This window comes from Bombina bombina, chromosome 3 (genome assembly GCF_027579735.1).
Source record: "Bombina bombina isolate aBomBom1 chromosome 3, aBomBom1.pri, whole genome shotgun sequence".
In the NCBI taxonomy this organism is placed as follows: Eukaryota; Metazoa; Chordata; class Amphibia; order Anura; family Bombinatoridae; genus Bombina; species Bombina bombina.
Window position 1 is genome coordinate 961,219,421 of NC_069501.1, and position 22,644 is coordinate 961,242,064.

The window sequence follows — 22,644 nt, forward strand, 5'->3', positions numbered from 1 at the left end:
TCTCTCTGTGGTCTGGCTGTGCTGTTTATTGTTTATTTGCCTAGTTAGTTCTTTTGATTGTTTCTTCTTGCCCTGCAGTGCACTATTCACAAACAACTGACATTTTCATTAAGTGTTCCTACCCCAGTCTTAGCTGCTTTATCTAAAGATTGTATCCCTATTGTAACCAAGGAATAGTCATTTGTCTTCTTTTTTGGTTCTTTCTTTAAATTTTTCATTTGTGCAAGTTGCAGCTGGCCGGAGTTGTAGGCCAACGCAGGGATAGTGTTCACCAAAATTAATTGTAAAGGCTTTTTTTCTTCCCTGTATCGACATTGGATGTAACGTGCAAATGCTGAGCGGTAGGTCTGATTGAACAGTGTGTATACCAGAGGGTTGACGGCTGAAGATAAATAACCAATCCAAACAAAAACTTTCAACAATTCCCCAATGATATGCTCATTACATGACTCTTTGCAAAACACTGCCAACACGTTAGTAATGAAAAATGGACACCACATAATAACAAAAAGGAAAAACACAATTCCCAAGACCTTTGAGGCTTTTTGTTCATTGCTGATGGACTGCATAGTTTTTCTTCCAAAAGGAGCAAGTTCCTTCTGCAAAGAACGTTGAAATAGTTTTTCTGAAGAAATTGAACTTTGAGGGAGGAAGCTGAATAAAGCAAGTTTGCTTTTTGCCCCAAGGTTGTTAAAACATAAGGTAGCTTCTTTTTGTAGCGATCTAATAGTTAAAAAGTAGGTGACCAGCATGATAACTAATGGTATAAAAAATGCTACAAATGAACCAATGATGATAAAATTCTCATCTGCTAAAGAGCAGTTTTCTCTGTCGAACACTTTGCTGTAATCCTGTAGTCCAAACACAGGCACCGGCATTGAAACCCCTGAAAGAGAGCAGTATTTGTATTAGATACAATATCACAAACATTACACAAACCATATATAACAAACAATTACAAGTTTTCTTTGAATTAAATACTAAACAAATGGATGTAAAAGCAAACAGGAATTGTATATTGTTGTATGCAGACATAGAATCATAAAACAGTTTAGTTTATTGCCAGGCAAAAGAATTCCTGTCTACTGCATCTGCTGTTGAAATATTGCTATGTGGGTGGGATCATTACACTTCATCCTACATAAATATGCCTCAGAACGTAATCCACAGTTTGCCATAAAATATGTGCAGATGTAATAGTTTTTTTTTACAGTATGAGATATATTGAAGAGAAGCGTGTGGTGCCTATATCACAGTGATAGACACTAGAATATACAACTGTTGCAGAACAGCAATTAGAGAGATGAGAACTAAAACTAATAAAGCAATGAGTCAGAAACATGTATGGTTCCTTTGATCTCTAAGGCCGTATAATATGTAAGTGGCTTTCTGCGTGATGGAAGATTGTGCCTTTTGTTAGAACAGTATAGAGAGGTCTAAGGCATGATGAATGTTTGGCATTCAATGTTAATTTGTTTTTTAGATTCTAGCTTAATGTTCATGAATATATTTTGTTTCCTAGCTTTTCAGTTTATGTTTTCACATTCTTGTTTCAAACTGAATGTGATATTGCTTAGGCTTCAAATGTATTCCCACACCCAAACTTTTATAGATACATAGATAAATGCAATCACAAACACAATATGTAATCAGTTGATAAACACAAACATTTATAGATCTTACATCATGTTATTTAACCATTTATATAATTCACTAATTCACAGATATGTTGTCATAACCATAAAATAGAATAGAAGGAAAAGTAGGTTAAAGGGAGGCGCTGGAAGCCAAAGATATCAACACTAAACATTTTTAAACATATCAATATTTATTAAAACGTGTATACAACTATTAAATTTATAAAGAGGGACGTCTCCCTAGGGTAAATGTAAAATTCACAACACAGAATTTTATACTGCTTAAATAGTTAATATATCATATATACAAATTAAAATTAAACCAAGGATATACACTTCTAAAAACAAAGCATCCTATTGTGAGAGGCAAAAAGAACTGTATGGAAATCGCTTAATAGCGTATACTTCTAATAGTGACTATGATTGCCACAAAAAGAAACAAAGTCTCTATTTATCGATGAAAAATGTTATTAATGCTGTTGGTTATTCTCACTCAGAGATGAAAATTAGTCTTTTATAGATGATATAGTTTCCGTGGAAATTAAATTATAACCACCAAGCTGCCAATACCAAATGAACGTTTATAAGGAGGATTAAACATATACCTCTTGTCCTTCAAGTAATAAATCTTTCTTTATTAGTTGGTATAGATTATCACTCTCTTTGGCATAAGTAGTACTGTATTCCTTACATATATAGAGAGTACGTTACCCAAAACCTTCTTAATGGGATGAAGTTATACCACTCGCTCGGTATTTCTCCTCGAGCGGGTCCGACTGAAGATTTTCGGCATCTGACATCACCAAAAGATGTTCCGGTTAGGAAAAAAGGCCGGTTCCTACGCTGCTTCCGACCGCTGTGGTATAGGTCCTCACGGATGAGCCCTGCACTTAGTGCTGTGCATGCAGGGATAGGTGGGCAATGTGGTGGGTATCCAAAACTTCTTCCAGCCACAGATCCCAAGGATGTAATATATCAATCAAACACCAAAGTTCCAATATATTTCATAACCCGGGTTATATGTTAGAAATTTGATGAAATGTAGAGAACTTGAAACAAAGTGTGCCAAAATTACACTGGCTGGCGCTTTAGGGGTTAATAAGTTTATTTAGTGGAAGTGATGTGGGAGGACAGAGGTTTAGGGGTTAATAACTTTATTTAATGACAGTGATGTCCAGGAGGGGCGGGATAGGGGTTGATAAATTGTATCAGTGGCGGCAATGTCAGGAGTTGCAGATTAGGGGTTAATAACTTTAAAATAGTGTTCTCGATGCGGGAGGGCCTCGGTTTAGGGGTTAATAGGTAGTTTATGGGTGTTAGTGTACTTTGTTACACAAAACTCATAACTAAACTGTTGCAGTTTTGTTGCGTAAAACTCATAACTACTGGTCTCAGATTGCGAAATGGATTGTGTCGGTATAGGCTGTAATGCAAGCTTTTTAGCCTCACTGCAAAAATTTGTAATGCCAGCGCTATGGAAATCCCATGCAAAAACGTCACTTTTTCAAGTGCGGGACTGCCGTTGTGTTACAGGCTAAAAGGCTTGCAGTACAGCTATACCGACAAGACTCATAATGGCTGCGTTGCTGTTTTAACACTGAAATGGCCATTTTTTCAGCGTTAAAACACGAACGCAAAACTTGTAATCTAGGTGTAAGAGTGTACAGTTCGCTGAAATGGAGTATAATGTTGAAACCTCTGACCCTGATTCACATGAAGAAATAGCACTCTCTAATCTTACACTTGAACAAAATCAAGCTTTGAAGTCACTGGGATCCACTCCAGACATTGAGGCCTATTTATTAAAGGTCTTGTGGACCTGATCTAACATTCAGAATTGCACCAGCAGCTCACAAGAGCTGCTGGTGCAACGCCGCCCCCTGCAGATTCACGGCCAATGGGCCGCCAGCAGGGGGTGTCAATCAACCTGATCGACACCCCCTCAGAGCAGGCGGACAGGGTTATGGAGCAGCGGTCTAAAGACTCACCAGAAACACGGGCCCACAAGCTCCATACGGAGCTTGATAAATGGGCCTTATTGTCATTAAGGAGTTAGACAAAGGTAAAAATGTTGCTGTTATGGATAGGGATTATTATGTGTCTGAGGCTTTAAGACAATTAAATGAAAAGGAGGTTTATTTTAAATTAAACTTTAATCCCACCAACAACTACAAATCCATATTGAAAGACATACTGACAACAGATGGGCGTCATCTCTGCATCTATGATTGATACACTGTTACCAAGTACTCCTACCTCATTTTTTAAATTTTTTGCCAAAACTGCATAAGAACAGACAAAACCCATCAGACGACCGATTATTTCCGGGATGGGATCACTATTGGAACCATTGTCAGAATTGGTAGACTCCTTCTTACAGCCCCTGGTTAACTCTTATGAGTTACCTAAGGGATTGTACACAGGTGTTGAGAGTAATTCAGGACATCAAATGGGACAATACCTATAGATTTGTCACTATAGACCTCTCTCTACACCTTCATTCCAAACCAGCAGGGATTGGACTCTATTTGTTTTTTTCTAGATAATTTTTCTAATTATTCTGGTGATGTGAAACAGTTTTTGATTATTGCCATAGAGTTTCTTTTAACTCATAATTATTTTTTGTTTGGGATGTTGTTACCTCCAGAGGCGTGGGACAGCTCATACGCCAATCGCTTTATGGGATGGTGGGAGATGTTCCACATCTATGGTGGTAATAACCCATTTAGGACACACATAATTTATTATGGACGATATATAGACGATCTGCTGCTGGTTTGGGATGGAGAGGAAGATACTGTCTTATCCATTATGGAGTATATTAATAATAACAAATCCATTTTAAAATGTACTTGTGACCATCATCATTGTAACATACAATTTCTGGATATCGAATTAAATGCATACAGCACATAAGTTTCACGGAGTAATCTGGGAAGCCTATCTTACAGACGGTTGCTGCCCGGTTCCCTGCGGAGGTCCTTTAGCATATAAAGCTGAGATCAGTCCTGCGCCAGAGGAGCAGTGGAGCAGGAGCTCCTGGTGAGACTTACTAATGTAAACACTGTTTCCTCTCAGCCTTTATTTCCACCCTACTTATAAACCTCAAGTTCATTCCCCACATTTGGATTAAGAGCTATTTGGAGGCAAGCTTAGGGGTAAAATTAGGAGGTTGCCACTGTGTATCATTACCCTTGCCAGACATTATACATTAACGTGGGACTGCTGCATATTATAAGCTTGCTGCATGTAGTGAAGTTGCTGGGGCTGGCACATTCTAGATAGCCTCCTACTTTTCCAGTTTTCTTTTCCTATTATAACATCCTCATCTACCCTCTAGTAGGACTCTGCCCTGGCCTGATACAATTCACACAGGAAAAGCCTTCAAATTCTGCTAACATTAATTTGACTGTGTCTTTCTTGGAGATCACAGGGCTGCCTATTCTGATCTCTGGAGTTGCATGTTCCCTGGCTCCTTACCTTCTGGCCCTTTCCGGGGATATTTCTCCCCCCTCTTCCTCCAGCTGCCACCCACAGTCACACCTATGAGGAACTTTTACAGGCAGTCCCTCAGTTGGCCACTCTGGATATTTGTGTCATCCGCTGTGCATTTTGGCTGCTGCGTCAGCCTATTTGTATTTTGGGTATCATCCCAATTGTAGTGTTATTTTTTGTGGCCTAACCTTATCTCTTGTTCCCGCAGGGTATGTGCTAGCAGCGTCTGTCATTTCATTATATGCCATAGGCTCAGTTTGTATTGTGAGCCCCACAGATGCCTGATAAAGTGTAGTGTATTCTCTCTGCATAGGTAGCCCCTCAGTTGGCCACTTTGGACTTTTGTGCCATCCTCTTTGCATTCTGGCTTCTGCACCAGCCTATCTGTATGTTGGGTAACATCCCAATTGTAGTATTATTCATGCTGCCTAACCCAACTTTTTAATCCCGCAGGGTGTGTGCTAGGGTTTTCTTTTGGAGCTCTTTGATGGTTTACTGGGCTCTACCGAGGGTTTAACCACTACTATGTAAAGAGCACATAGAGCTCTGCACCCAAGATCAGTCTCACAGGAGAAGCCAAGAGACGTTATAGTCTGTTTTCATAGCTTTCTCTTCAAAGACAAATTGATGCAGGCTGCCTTTCGCAAACCTCAAGTGTCAGAGAAATTCCAAGCTATTCAACTACTACCGGATCTGTCGGCCCACACTTTACAATATAGAAGACAATACCAGCCAGTCACAATGGCCCTCAGAAAAGCGGGCATAAAATACAGATGGGGCTACCTGACCAAGTTGTTTATCTCAAGGGACAACCAGACATATACAGTGTCCTCACTGGCCCAGGGCACCGCATTACTTGCACAATGGGGACTCACAAATGTCAACCCATTGGAACCTACTCCTGGCAAGGAAAAATTGAGAGCCACAGCACCTGAATGGTCTGTCAAAGACCAACAACCCAAGAGACAGAAAACACAGCAGATACAGGACTCTCAGGGCCCCCATGTTCCCTCTCCGTGAAAGTGAGGCACCAATGGTCGACAATTGTATTTCCCACCATCATACCTCTTCATCATGGCTGGACTTGGAAGGAGGTTTTGAAGAATTAGAGGTACCCAAATTAAGAATGACCGTGTAGGGTCCCCATTATTTTTGTTAAACCTGACTATGTTTACATTTACATTGTTAGAGATTAAGTTTGCTTAAAGTTGCATTATGGGACCAATCCGGCGCAGGTCAATTGCCTTTAATTGTAAAGGTGGGATACTAATTCAACTACCTAGATGGTAGATGTATTGCATTGTTACTTTCTGTTGTTGTTGCTGTTTACACTACCTTCTGGGTGGATATATTGCATTATTATTTACTGTTGTTGTTTACGTTCATATGCTTTATTTAACTTAATTATCAGGTTCACTATTCCGAATAGATAATTACATGATCTGTCCTCTCTGCACATTGAGAGGGGCGGGAGACTTCGGCCCTCTCTCCTAGCACTCCTCTCCCGCCCCCCCCCCACATACAGGTAGCCCATGCTAGGGTTTTAACCAGGTGGACTACTTTCACCTCATTTCCAAATACAACACCTAAGAATTTAAAACCTAATTTAGCCCTCCCTCCCCATCTCTACCTCACCTTCCTCCCTCCCCCTCCCTATACCACACATACTCCCAAAGATGACAAATCGCCTAAGAGTTCTCACCCACAATGTAAGGGGCCTTAACTCTCCTTTCAAGAGGAGCCTCCTGACTCGCAAACTCAAATTCCACAATCCGGTTGTAGTATTCCTGCAGGAGACTCATTGGCAGGTGGGCTCCCCTCAATACTTTCAATCTCACTCATATAGGGTTCTAGAACACTCCCCCTTCTTTAAGAAGGCTAGAGGCACAGCCATATTACTACATAGTAGAGTTGTATATGAACAGATACAAGCATTCATAGACCCTCAGGCTAGATACACCATTTTGGTCTGCAGATTAGACCATGTACTCCATACACTGGTCTCCATATATTTACCTAACTCCCGACAGCCTACATGTCTCCGTAAAATCCTCCAAACAATTGACAAATATAAACAAGGGAGGGTTCTGATCACTGGTGACTTTAACATGACATGGGACTCTAAGTTGGACCGTACAACTTTGAGTGTAGGTAAAAGGCACTCTCAGGCGACCCACACCTCCACTCAATTTGGCCCACAATGATACACTATGGCTATTTTGAGATCTGGAGACTACTGCACTCTAGAGAAAGAGATTACACTCACTACTCACACCCACACAGAGCAAATTCCCGGTTGGACTACATCTTTTGCCAGGTAGGGACCCTAGATTCAATTTCCCGAGCTGATATTTCTCTCAGTTCCTAGTCTGATCATGACTTAGTCACGGCAGACTTATACCCCTCTGACAACCCGCCACCTAAAACCAACTGGTGCCTCCCAAGGCATATACTAGCAGACATCCCATTTAGGGAAGAACTAAGATGAGACTTGACTGAACTACTTGGGCAAAATGAAAATGGGCAGACCTCAGACGACATCCTTTGGAGTGCTATTAAAGCGATGGTCAGGGGACTTATTATTCGCAAACAGAGCCACTTGAGAAAGCTAGCGGGTCTTACTCTCGCGCAGGCACACACTAAGCTTAGGTCTTTATAATCCACTAATCGCTCCTCCATTAGAGAGGATATCTCGGTGCAAATTTCTATAGTCAAGGAACACATTAAACTCTTAGAACTACGCAGCACCCAGCATAATCTTAGCAAATTAAAGCAACTCTTTTTTCACAAGGGAAACAGAGCTGACACCATGCTTGCGAACAGACTTAGGTATAAATACAGTACTTCCCGCATATCCCAAATTCAGCACAATGGCAAAACACACAAGAAGCCCTCCCTAATAGGAGAATGCTTTGCTGATTTCTATTCTAAATTATATAACATAGAAAAAGTGGAGAACCCAACCCCCACCTCCCCCCAAGATATCAAACTATTTTTGTCCTCTGTGAACCTCCCACACTCACAACAGAACAGCAAGAATCACTTACAGCCCCATTGTCCCTAATAGAAATCAAGCACACAATAAAAAACCTTAAACCCTTTATGGCCCCCGGGCCAGATGGATTCCCTGCCCAGTCTTACAAGATATACAACCACAAACTCTCTCCATATCTGCTAAGGTTCTTTGATTTAGCGAGTAAAGATGGCACTCTAGGGGAAGAATTTCTGAAAGCAGCCATAATCACCTTGCCCAAACCTGATAAAGATCCCTCTCTCTGTGCGAGCTACAGGCCAATTTCCTTGATTAATGTCAACGTTAAAATCTGTTCTAAAATTTTAGCTAACCGCATTGGTAAGCTTTTACCGAGTTTAATTGGCCCTGACCAGGTGGGTTTTATCCACAATCCCGAGGGACCAGATAACACGAGGCGTCTCATTAACATCGTATGCGAATCTACTAGGATGAACAAGCCTTTCTCGGTTATCTCCTTGGATGCCGAGAAGACGTTTGACTGGGTACGCTGGACCTACTTATGGTAAACCCTCAGAGCTTTTAATTTCCCCTATGCAACCTGAAAGGCTGTCCAAGCTCTATATTCCACCCTGACTGCTATTGTCCGAGGACTTGGCTTTCAATCGAATCCATTTCGCATTTTAAAAGGCACTAGGCAGGGGTGTCCTCTGTCCCCCCTGCTGTTCGCTCTAGCGGTCGAGCCTTTGGCTGCTCACATTCAGGCAGATGCGTCAATGCCGGGGATTAGGCTCTCAGGTACATTGCAAAAAATTGCGCTGTTTGCGGATGTTTTACCATTTTCACTGCTGACCCAGGTAGAGCTATTCCTAGACTATTGGATGTCTTGAAGACCTTTGGGGACCTCTCATTCTATAAACTCAATGTTCTAAAGACAGAAATTTATTGGTGGGGATACCCACAAGACTATATCCTTAACCTAAAGGACCAATTTAATTTTAAATTGATGCAAGAGCAGGTTACTCATTTGGGAGTGAAGATATCCAATAGTGCTACACAAATGGTAAAAGATAATTATCTTCCCTTGCTGGCAGAACTGCGTAATCTAAAAAATACCTGGGATCACAAATCTATTTCTTGGATGGGGCGTATCGCCTTCCTCAAAATGTATTTTCTCCCTAAACTTACCTACCTTTTCCGCTGCCTCCCAATCAGAGTTCCCGTGCATCTTTTATCACAATTTCAGAGTGAGATAACGAAGTTTATCTGGCAGGGCAAGACTCCCTGAATTGCCCACAAAACCCTACAATTCCCTATTCCCCTCCATTTGGGAGGTCTAGCATCTTCCTCAGTGGTAAAATACTACTCCCAAGGGGGAGTACTCCAGTCTCGCGAAAGATGGCGGGAGATTGAGCAGGCCTCATTGCCCCAAAATGTCCTTCCAAAAGATGTAATCTGGACTCCGCCACATAGTCGCAGAACTCTAGGTATCAGTAATATGGTTATCTTAGAATGCTTGTCTGTCTGGGACAAGGTTCGACATCGCCAACTAATTGCCCCTCATCCCTCTCCTATCACTTCAGTAGCTGGCCTCTTCACAGAGCTGGCAGAAACTCATCCTAACATCTGGGCCCGGTTAGGGATTAAACAGGTCTCGGACTTCTTTTCGGCTTCACAGCCAGATGGATTCTTAGACTTAGCGCACATGGAGCCTCACGTAGATATTCCTCCACTCCTTTTCTTTGAAGCACTCAGGGTTAAAAGCTTCTTTAAAAGCTGGGGTTTCCTCCCTTCCTCCTCTCAGCACCCCACCCCTTGGGAATCTATCTGGCGAGGGGGACGCAGACTTGTTAAACCATTATCGGTTCACTATAGATTGCTAGACGGAACATTGCCGCCTGAAATTGCCCCACATCTGACAAGGTGGGAGACTCTTTTACATTCCCAAATTTCTGTAGACTCATGGCAAAAGGCCTTCCTTCTGACAAAAGAAACCCTTCACTGTGTCACAATGTTTGAAACTTACTATAAGGTTATCTCTCAGTGGTACCTGGTCCCCACTCATTTGTCTAAGATGTACTCAGGAGTTTCACCCCTCTGCTGGAGGAATTGTGGCCTCCAGGGCAACATGCTCCATATTTGGTGGGAGTGCCCCAAAATCAAACCCCTTTGGGAAATGGGACTTCGCACCCTTATTGACCTTGGAATCAGAGTATACGCTGGCCCAGCCACTACACTTAGACCTCCACGATTTACCCAAACACCAAAGCATTTTTAGTGTATACCTGTTGGCTTCTATTAAAACTAACTTAGCTAGAGCCTGGAAAAGGGATTCCCCCCCCCCCCAAGTTGGGTGATATTGTGAACACAATGGCTTTCCTATACAATATGGAAAAGGCCATATACCTTGACTTAAACAAATCTGATCTGTTTGAAATTATATAGACTGATTGGAAAGACAAATATGAAACCTCATGGAGCCCATCTGCCACGACACAAGATTCATCACACACTTCCCAATAGGCAACTCATATAACCCGCTTCACGGATGTTGCCCCTATTCAGTTGGTATCCCTACCCCCCTCTCCTCTTCCACTATGTACCTCATACACCTCAAATAAGGTGTTGTATTGACTATCCATTGGTCTGCCATCATTGTCCAATCTGACTATTACATCTAACTTTACACTTGTGGTGATCAACTTGTTTTTTGTTACTTTGTATATGATATATTTCTATTAGGACCTCTTGGTCCGTAACCTTGCTGAATATTGAAACTTGATGTTTGTGTAGGGGACCTGCGAGTCCCCCCAATGTTATTTCTAATTCTTGAAATCAAATAAAATTCTTTCTAAATAAACTATAAAGAAGCGCAATTTTCACACTAGGCATCCCTTAGGTATCAATATGGAGTCAGATGTAAATGTATTTATTTTAAATGTTAAAGGGACAGTTTACTCAAAAATTTTCTCCCCTTTAATTTGTTCCCAATGATCCACTTTACCTGCTGGAGTGTATTAAATTGTTTACAAGTAGCTCCTTTACCCTTATATTGGCATTTGAAATTGTTAATTTAGCATGTGGTATCCCCACCTATTCTGAAAGTTTGTGGCCGTGCGTACCAGCTATAGATAAGCTTTGTAAACACAGCCAGCAGAAGAAATTACACTCCCAGTGTGATAAAGCAGAGATAAGGTAATAAAATGTTGATTTTCCATTGTTCTCTCAAAGTATTGGTGATTGTTTTAAGGACAGATATAAGATAAAGAAGCAGGTATATGTGCCCAATGTGATACAGTAATGAGATCTGATTATACCTACAAGCTCAACCCATTTTATTAGGTTGTGGCTTCAAAACACAAAATCATAGCTTTAATATACAGAAATAAACCTTAAAAAGCTAATTTTCATACATTTTTTACTCTGCAGTTGGTAAAAAAAGCAATTGTAAACACATTAAGGGAAAAACTATTTTACAGTATACTGTCCCTTTAAGGTTTAATGTGCTAAATTGTAATTTATACTTTATAGAAATATAACTCACCTAATTATCTATTCATTATATTGTTGGTAGCCTCTATTTCAATGTATTTATGGTATATATGCTCTGCTTTCACTATGTGTTTATAGTAGATGTAAAGTAAAATGACATGTAGGAGTTAATGTACACAAGTGTTTTTAATTAAGTATATGCCTTTAAATAGTGTGGTCTAGATATGCTGAGCATAGCAGTGAAAAAGTGCGGTGGACCCGCATGAATACATGTCTGTTTCCTGTATATCTGGATTCTCCTTTCATGTTGTGTAGCCTACGGACTTTCGGTTTTTATGCTGCAACTTCTTTTCAATAAATTGAATTTTTTAAGCGCTAGTTTGTATCACTGCGATCAGGTGATGCCGCAAACTTGTTTCTATTAGCAAGGTAACGAGAATGCTGTCTGCTAGGCACCCTTACTACAGGATCAGGGGCAACTACTTATGTATGCACTCGCTGAAGAAACGCTGCTGTGATTTCGCAATAAGAGCTGGTAAGCGCCATAGTATCTTTTCCTTAGTAAGTCATTAGTAACCTTATGATTGTAGTTTTTATGGGGAGGTTTGATCGATAGAAAGTATTTTGAGGATAGGTATGACTAGTGTGTGTTTAAGGGATGAGGAAAATACACCAGTGCTGAGGGAGAGATTCAAGATAAGTGTAAGGATAGAAGTAAGAACAGGAGAGAGGGAGCTCAGTAGGTGTGTGGAGATGGAATTGGGGCACGTAGTGATGTGGGAGGATAATATAAAGGCAGAAACTTAATCCTCAGTAACAGGGGCACAGGAGTTATATAGTCAATACAAGAGTAGAGAAACAATCCTAAATGTAGAATAGTAGAAGTGATAGATGAATTTGTAGTGAAGTAAGCCAGCTGAACACTCCAGAAGACTCAGAAGTGCAAGTACATCTGCATAGGTAGTGTGACAGAAGAGTAAGCCAGTACTAAGGATGAGTGCATGATTTTGCAGCTATTGTAGGAAAGGCCAGACTGTCAAGGACCAATGTAAGAGTGGAGTTGTAGTGACAGCAGTGGCGGCTGGTGAAGTTTTAGAATGGGGGTGCACAAGACCCTGCCCCTTTTAGAAAGCCACGCCCCTTTGAAAAACATGACCCTTTTTAAAAACCACGCCCCTTTTAACAAGCCACACCCATTTTTAAAAGCCACACCCCTTTGCGAAAGTCTGCAGCTGTTAGAAAATATATAACTCAACTTGAAGTAATAGTTTAATATTTTGGCAGTTGTTATCTAATATTATATATATAACTTGTAGGTAGGTAGTTCTGCAGCTGTTATAAAATATACAACTCAACTTGAAGTAATAGTTTAATATTTTGGCGGTTTTTATGTAATATATAACTTGTAGGTAGCAGGTAGGTAGCTCTGCAGCTGTTATAAAATATACAACTCAACTTGAAGTAATAGTTTAATATTTTGGCGGTTGTTATCTAATATTATATATATAACTTGAAGGTAGGTAGCTCTGCAGCTGTTATAAAATATACAACTCAACTTGAAGTAATAGTTTAATATTTTGGTGGTTGCTATCTAATATTATATATATAACTTGTAGGTAGGTCACTCTGCAGCTGTTAGAAAATATACAACTCAACTTGAAGTAATAGTTTAAATAGTTTGGCGGTTGTTATCTAATATATAACTTGTAGGTAGGTAGCTCTGCTGCTCTGCAGCTATTAGAAAATATCAACTAGAAGTTGAACTAAATTGTTAAAGAACTCCCTAAAAGTCCAGTATACTCCTAAACTTGCTAATCTCAGACTCCGACTGTGTCTGTTGTTTAAATTACAAGTAGAAAAATAAATGTATTTTTTAACACTAGTTCAAGTTCAAGACTCAACTCAAGTTACTCTATATAAAAAGCAATCTCAGACTCAGACTGTATCTGTTGTTTAAATTACAAGTAGAAAAAAAAAAGATTTTTTTTTCAACACTAGTAGTTCAAGACTCAACTTACTCAGTTACTCTATATAAAAAACTGCAGGCCTGCAGCAAAAATCATTAAAATATCTGCCCACAAACTGTCAAACAACTTACTGAACTAATATAATATAGTAGTATAAAATTTAATTAGTAACTATGTTCTACTAGATAGATAATAGAATACTAGTAGTTAGTGACTGTGAATCTAAAGTTAAGTTCTAAACTCTATTGCTAAGCTAAGCTAAGCTAAATGTAATAATGGCTAACTCTAACTAACTCACTCACTGTCTATTATTAGCCTAAGGCTATTTGCACACTGCAGGCAGCAAAAAAAAATAGTTTTTTTCAGTTAACAGATTTTTGCACAACAGAGCTGAATCTAAAGTTAAGTTCTAAACTCTATTGCTAAGTTAAGCTAAATGTAATAATGGCTAACTGAACTCTAACTCACTCACTGTCTATATTAGCCTATATTTATTAATTAGCCTAAGGAGCCCTAAGGCTATTTGCACACTGCAGCTCAGGCTCAGCAGCAGCAAATATGACTGTGTTGACTGTTGATGGCTGCCAGCAGGCAGCAAAACAAATTCATTTTTTGCTAACAGATTTTTGCACAACAGAGCTATGCAAAACGCCTCCTCTCAGCTCAACGGCTATCTCCACAAAGATTTTCGCGCCGTTGAGCCGGGAGGAGCCTCGTGGGGACCATCACGTGAGCCAGGGAGCCCTCTCAGCCTATCACACAGTCCGGATCGAGAGGCTGGGGGAGGAGACAGAGCACAGGCTGAACGACCGCACAGTTCAGCCTGTGCGATTATGCCTCTATAGGCATGAAGCTGGGGAGGAGCTACACCTGCACAGTGAATACTTTGCTATCACTGTGCAGGCATATAGAGCTCCTTACCGCACGTGTGAGTGGGGGGTGGAGACTGGAGCCTGACTGTCAATCTATGACTCACAGACTCAGCCTCTCTCAGCCCCCTCAGGCAGCAGTGCAACGAGCGCTGTGGTGCTGTGGTGTGTGTGACGTCACGGACGTCAGCACACACTGAAGTGTCCACCCGGTCCTAGCTCCTGCCTCCTGCCTAATAAACTCAAATGTACCTGGTACCAAAATGATAGCATTGCAAGCAGCTTAAGCTGGCAGCCTGGCATCATGATCATGATACTGATAGTATACACTGCACACTGCACAATAAATATAATAAATACAATATAAAATAATATACATAAAAAAAAAAATGCTCATTTTTTTTTCTGCTCATTTTTCCCCCTCCTCTGCCCCCTGGGGGTTCACGTGCAACAGTGCACATATGGAGGAGCCTCCACTGAGTGACAGATAAATTGGTCAGCGCAGGAAAAGAAGGAGATGGAAGAGAGCAGAGGTTTGACAAAGCTTGAGTGATGTTGTGGATCTAATGACTTAATGCTTCTGTGGAATTTGGTGTAGGGGTTTATTGGTGGGAAAGAAGTAGGGAGTGTTGTGATGCTGCAAGTGAGGAGATGGTGGTCAGAAAGAGGAAAAGGGGAATTAATGAGGTGTGAGGTCTGATGCTTATTAAAAAACGATAAGTGTCTGCAAAAAGAATTGTACTGGCAGCACATAACTTTTGATATTTATTTTAATGTTTTTTTAAGAAAAAAAATGAACAAACAAACTGTATCCTTCACAGACCCGACTGAAATGTTTTCACTCACACTCCTGTCTTAATAAGTATAGGTATGTGGCATGCAACTACGTCCTATCCATTGTATGGTCTTGCAATTCACCCCATCATAAAGACACAAATGTACATCTGAGAAGAATAAACCTGGGATTTCTTAGTGAGTGTGTGGACTGTGTCTGAGTCTCAGAAGCAGATATGATAGGATTGGGTTCTCCACCTTGCTGGCTATCTATACTGTGTTTACTCTTCAATAAACCCTGTCCTTATTTAGATGGAATACAATTGGAAAAAAGGTTTATGTTTCTTTTATTTGTGGCAAGTGTGGGATAAGAGGTCTGTATGTATGCCTTAATATTTCCTTTTTTGTACCTTTAACAATCTTTGGCTTGTTATTTTGTGCAAAGAAAAGAATATATGTTTTATTGCAGTTTTAACTCTACGGTAAAGGCACTATATTTTGTATTATGGCTCCCAAGATCAGCAGAGTGTCCTGTTATGTCAGCTACTTTGTAAAAATCATCTAGACACAAAACAAGTCCTAGCACCTGGGTATAACATCTTCAATGGTGTGCAAGCTAAAGGTGTACAGCATGAACCCCTCTAACATAAATACAAACCAAAAATAGCAGCACTAATGACTAGAAGTGCGGTGGTGCTGCTATTTTTTGGATTGGACTAAAAAATTATCTGTTAGAGTGAGAAGTTATAGAGCATTTAATGCAAAATGTGATTCAAATAGAACTAGTAAGCATGATCAGGCTTTTACTAATGCTGTTAGTAATAATAGTCATAATAAGCTTGAGTTTTCTTTAGGATGCTGACCCTCTAAGTATGTTTGGGGAAGTCCACAAACCTTTAGGATTATCTCTTAGAGATAATTCTGACTTCACATCATCTTTATGTTCTATAATAAACCTTACAGAAGCCACTGTCCAAATTAGTTGACTAAAATGCTGACAGGTTTCTTAACAACGATCTAGATTACAAGTTGTGCGCTAAACCCAGTGTGTAAATAACGCTAAAAATTTAGCAGTACCACACTTTCCATAGTGCTGCCATTACAAGTTTTAAAAAAACTTATTTTGTTGTGCGGTATGGTGCATTAAGCTCCATACCACACAAAAGCCAAGTCCTGACTTGACGTGCTTGTGCACATTTTCCCCCATAGACATCAATGGAGAAAAAGTGCTAGAAAAAAAATTAAGACCTACTTTTGCGGAATGGCGATCGCTATAACGCAATCCCCATTTATGTCTATGGAGACATGTTTGTTATAAATCTAACACCCTAATATAAACCACTAGTTTAAATACCCCTAACCTGCAGCCCCCTGACATCAGCAACACTAAATAAAGCTATTAAACCCTAAACCACCACCCCCGACATTGCAAACACTAAATAAACCTATTAACCCCTAATATGCCACCCACCCACATTGCTAACACCTAAATAAACCTATAAACCCCTAAATTGCAGACCCCCACATCGCTACTACTAAAATAATCCTATTAACCCCTAAACCACTGACCCCCCTATATCGCTACTACTAAAATAAACCTATTAACCCATAAACCCACCAAACCCCCACATCACTACTATTAAAATAAACCTATTAACCCCTAAACCGCTGACCCCCACATCGCTACTACTAAAATAAACCTATTAACCACTAAACTGCTGACCCCCCACATTGCTACTACTAAAAAAAAACTATTAACCCCTAAACTGTCGACCCCCCACATTGCTACTACTTAAATAAACCTATTAACCCCTAAACCGCCAACCCCCCACATGATGACAAACTAAATTAAACTATTAACCCCTAAACCTAACACCCCCCTAACTTTAAATTAAACTTACAACATAACTACCATAAAATAAATAAACTTACCTGTGAAATAAAATATACAAAAAATAAAAATTACAAAATTAAAAAGTCCTAACACTACGAAAAAAAACAAACCTAACATTACAAAAAACACTAAAATTACGAAAAATAAAAAAAATTGACGATACAAAAACCCCCCCAAATTATCCAAAATAAAAAAAATTAAACCTAATCTTATACCCCTATAAAAACAAAAAAGCCCTGATTGCGTCAGCGAATAGGATTTTTTCTACCTTAATTCCGATTGGCTGATAGAATTCTATCAGCCAATCGGAATTGAAGGGACGCTATCTTGGGTGACGTCACTTAAAGGTACCTTCATTCAACAAGAAGACGTCGTCAGAAGAGGATGCTCTGCGTCGAATGTCTTGAAGATGGAGCCGCTCCGCGCCGGATGGCTGAAGATAGAAGATGTTGTCTGGATGAAGACTTATGCCCGTCTATAGGACCACTTCTGCCCATCTGGAAGACCACTTCTGCCAGATTCGTTGTGGACTTCGGCCCGGTTGGGTGAAGACTTCTCATGGTAAGGTGATCTTCAAGGGGTTAGTGTTTTTTAAGGGGGTATTGGGTGGGTTTTAGAGTAGGGTTGGTTGTGTGGGGGGTGGGTTTTAATGTTAGGGGGGGTTTGTAATTTTTTTTACAGGTAAAAGAGCTGATTACTTTGGGGCAATGCCCTGCAAAAGGCCCTTTAAAGGACTATTTGTAATTTAGTATAGGGTAGGGCTTTTTTTATTTTGGGGGGGCTTTTTTATTTTGTTAGGGGATTAGATTAGGTGTAATTAGTTTAAAAATCTTGTAATTGGGTTATTATTTTCTGTAATTTAGTGTTTTGTTTTTTTTGTACTTTAGATAATTGTATTTAATTGTATTTAGTTTAGGGGATTTATTTAATTATAGTGTAGTGTTAGGTGTAATTGTAACTTAGGTTTTGTTTTATTTTACATGTATATTTGAATTTATTTTAACTAGGAAGTTATTAAATAGTTAATAACTATTTAATAACTATTGTGCCTAGTTAAAATAAATACAAACTTGCCTGTAAAATAAAAATAAACCCTATGCTAGCTACAATGTAACTATTAGTTATATTGTAGCTAGCTTAGGGTTTATTTTATAGGTAAGTATTTAGTTTTAAATAGGAATAATTTATTTCATGATAGGAATATTTATTTAGATTTATTTAAATTATATTTAAGGAACTGTGATAAAGTGTAAGGAGCGCCTAAGTCTAAGGCCAGGTCAAATGGAAGGTAAAAGGATGGTATGGCAGTGTTGCCAAATAAGGGACTGGTGTGTTGGAGGTCAACAAAGGTTAATCTAACATGTGAGTTATACACATAGAAAATTTAATAACAAGTATTACATAAACATAATAATGCATGGATCCATGGTACAATAAAAATGATTAAAAACAGATATACATATAAAATATAATAAAAACACAATGACCGCTTCAGGGTATCAGATCTATGGTGTACTGGTGAGCACAATAGATAAGATTAACATATAAATCAGATTGGATAGTACTGGGTGTACAAAAGATACAATAAATAAAAAAAAAATACAAAAATACAATGTGAATCTGGGAGAACCCAAGCTATGTGATGATTCCGTGATAAATGTAAGAAAAATGTGTGAAAAATGTGTTCCTTGAGGTAAAAACTAGTGGCAATAAGTAAAATTACAAAACAAGTCCAATGTTCCAAAATAAGTCCAATGTTCCAAAATAGTGGCAAATAATAAGGCAATATCAGATAAATCAAATGTTCCAAATAATCCAAATGATCCAAATGTGCAAATACAAATGTAATGCAAAACGATATAAATCCAAGTGATTAAAAAACAAAAACAAAAATGTTGGACTAAAAATGTGAAGTGAACAGTCAAACGTTGATAATCAAGTGTTGGAAGCAAACAATCAAAAATTGGGACTCCAAGCTGATAAACACATAAAAAAACAGTCCTTAGTGATGAAAAAAGGAGAAAAAATATAGAAAAATGTAAAATAAAAATAAAATTAAAATAGGAAAATCTTGATAGTGATCAAATAAGAACAAAAAACGCCATAACCTGTGAATAAAAGAAATTGTACAACATAGAGCAGTATTGTTTTACAGATAACTCTAGATAATTAAAATGTAACTCACCATATATGCCAACGCGTTTCGGCCCACCAATAGGGCCTTTTTCAAGACTGATATATGGTTGGCGAGAATGCTCCATTTATACCTGTTTTCATATCCTAATGGCGCCAAATGTGCCTGAATTGCGCCAAATCTGTGACCCTATGACCCGGATGTTAATCGTAGAAACAGATGTATAAAAATGACCTCACATCTATAATGTGTTAAGACTCTATATTCGTTGGTTAAATACTTATATCGGTAATATCCCGTTATATATGGTTTATAACTAATCCTTTGTTATAACTGCTGTTTAGGGGTCCTTACTGCTACTGAAAGAGCCTGGTAACGTTGAAACCGGAAGTGGGGTATTTTCGCCAAACCGGATATGGTCTAATGTCGATGGGAACCGGAAGTGGTCATACCCTTTTACTTCCGGTTTCGGTACTAGCTACTTCCTGTATGAAATGTAAGTGAAGGAAGTCCAATGTGAAAAATATATGTTATTTATAGGACCTTACCGCTCTTAATATAGCCTGGTGCCATCGAAAACCGGAAGTGACCTGTTTTTTATGTGTTTATCAGCTTGGAGTCCCAATTTTTGATTGTTTGCTTCCAACACTTGATTATCAACGTTTGACTGTTCACTTCACATTTTTAGACCAACATTTTTGTTTTTGTTTTTTAATCACTTGGATTTATATCGTTTTGCATTACATTTGTATTTGCACATTTGGATCATTTGGATTATTTGGAACATTTGATTTATCTGATATTGCCTTATTATTTGCCACTATTTTGGAACATTGGACTTATTTTGGAACATTGGACTTGTTTTGTAATTTTACTTATTGCCACTAGTTTTTACCTCGAGGAACACATTTTTCACACATTTTTCTTACATTTATCACGGAATCATCACATAGCTTGGGTTCTCCCAGATTCACATTGTATTTTTGTATTTATTGTATCTTTTGTACACCCAGTACTATCCAATCTGATTTATATGTTAATCTTATCTATTGTGCTCACCAGTACACCATAGATTGATACCTTGAAGCGGTCATTGTGTTTTTATTATATTTTATATGTATATCTGTTTTTAATCATTTTTATTGTACCATGGATCCATGCATTATTATGTTTATGTAACACTTGTTATTAAATTTTCTATGTGTATAACTCACATTTTTTTTGTTGACCTCCAACACACCAGTCCCTTATTTGGCAACACTGCCATACCATCCTTTTACCTTCTATTTGACCTGGCCTTAGACTTAGGCGCTCCTTACACTTTATCACAGTTCCTGATAGTTTTCAATGGGTAACTAGGGACCCATTCGTTTTAGGAGCTCAAGGTCTTTTAAAGTTAGCGCCGTCGGGTAGATAATTTGTTCTTAAATTATATTTAAGTTAGGGGGTGTTAGGGTTAGGGTTAGACTTAGGTTTAGGGGTTAATAAATTTAATATAGTGGCGGCGCTGTAGGGGGTGGCAGATTAGGGGTTAATACATATAAAATAGGTGGCGGCGGTGTAGGGGGAAGATTAGGGGTTAATAAGTATAATGTAGGTGGCGGCGGTGTAGGGGGCAGATTAGGGGTTAATAAATTTAATTAGTGGCAGCGGTGTGGGGGGGGCAGATTAGGGGTTAATAATATAATGTAGGTGGTGGCGGTGTAGGGGGGGCAGATTAGGGGTTAATAATTTTAATATAGTGGCGGCGGTGTAGGGGTGGCAGATTAGGGGTGTTTAGACTCGGGGTACATGTTAGGGTGTTAGGTGTAAACGTTACCATAGGAATCAATGGGATATCGGGCAGCAGCGAACATGAGCTTTCGCTGCTTTCAGACTCCCATTGATTCCTATGGTATCCGCCACCTCCAGGGCGGCGGATTGAAAACCAGGTACGCTGGGCCGGAATAGTGGCGAGCGTACCTGGTAAACATTTGTTAACTAGCAAAAGTAGTCAGATTATGCCGAATTTGCATTCTGAACATCTGTAGTGACGTAAGCATCGATCTGTGTCAAACTGAGACCGGCGAATCGTATGTTACTTCACAAATTTCTACTTTTGCCGGTCTGTAGGGTTTGATAACTAAGGGGGCTCGCCACAATTACGATGCGGAATTCCAGCGTATTTGCGGTTGACGGCTTGATAAGTAGATGCCACAGTGTCTTCTGCAACCAGGCACCATACTTTCTCTTAGGGCTTGGGGGGGGGGGGAGAATTATGTTTATGTCTATTTGTCAAACAGATCAAGCAAATAATACTGCTTAAAGTGAATGTAAATTTAACGTAATGCCGTAAAGTCAAACGATAGAAGTTACAAAATGAATGAGAGTTTCATTCATGAAATCTTTACTATACTGTATACTTATCTTCAGAGATATTTCAATAGAAACGCTCTACGGATAAGAACTGAAGTTCCAGTCGCCATATTCAACAATTGATTGACAGATTACTCATCTTCAATCAACTAATCCTTGTTTTCCGATTAGTTGATTGCAGATGAGTAATCTGTCAATCAATTGCTGATTATGCCGGGTGGTGGATCGGCTCTTATCCGTAGAGCGTTTCTATTGAAATATCTCTGAAGATAAGTATATAGTAAAAATTTCATGAGGGAAACTCTCATTCATTTTGAAACTTCTATCATTTGACTTTACCACATTATGTTAAATTTACATTCACTTTAAGGCAGTTTTATAGTATGTATAAAAATAAGAAGGAAATATTATATGGGTGTAAAAGAGATCGTATTTAAGGTATGAAAAAGAGACCGCAACTAAGGTTGAACTGCTAATTTGAATATCGTTTTCTCATGAATGGTCAAGGTTTTGTCGAAATTATATTTTTTTGTATACCATGAATAAATATTATACAGTAGCTGTGTATAAATGTGCATATGATTGATACACTTATCACAAGACTGTCCACATTTTCTTTAAAGGGACACTGAACCCAAAAATTTTCTTTTGTAATTCAGAAAGAGCATGCAATTTTAAGCAGCTTTCTATTTTACTCCTATTATCAATTTTTCTTCATTCTCTTGCTATCTTTATTTGAAAAAGAAGGCATCCAAGCTTTGTTTGGGTTCAGTACTCTGGACAGCACTTTTATTTCACCAATAATGGGCCAGCACCTAAAATTACATTCTTGCATTTCAAATAAAGATACCAAGAGAATGAAGAAAATTTTATAAAAGGAGTAAATTAGAAAGTTGCTTAAAATTTCATGCTCAGTCTGAATCACGAAAGAACAATTTTGGTTACAGTGTCCCTTTAAAAAAAGAAATAAAAAAGTTGTCTTCTTTTTAAGTTCTTATGGACAAGAGAATACAGTCTACTTTTAAAAAGACATTTCAGTGTGCATGGTCTATTTAT

General features: G+C 38.9%; 1 protein-coding gene across 1 annotated transcript in view; it reads right to left on the reverse strand.

Moving 5' to 3' along the window:
- Positions 1-26: 26 nt before the first annotated feature.
- The window catches only part of HTR2A (5-hydroxytryptamine receptor 2A), a 158,952-nt gene continuing 136,334 nt past the window's right edge, over positions 27-22,644 (reverse strand). The window contains exon 3 of the mRNA XM_053704946.1: positions 27-886. Coding sequence (XP_053560921.1) covers positions 87-886 — 800 coding nt within the window. The 3' untranslated portion in view covers positions 27-86. The remainder of the gene's footprint in view (positions 887-22,644) is intronic.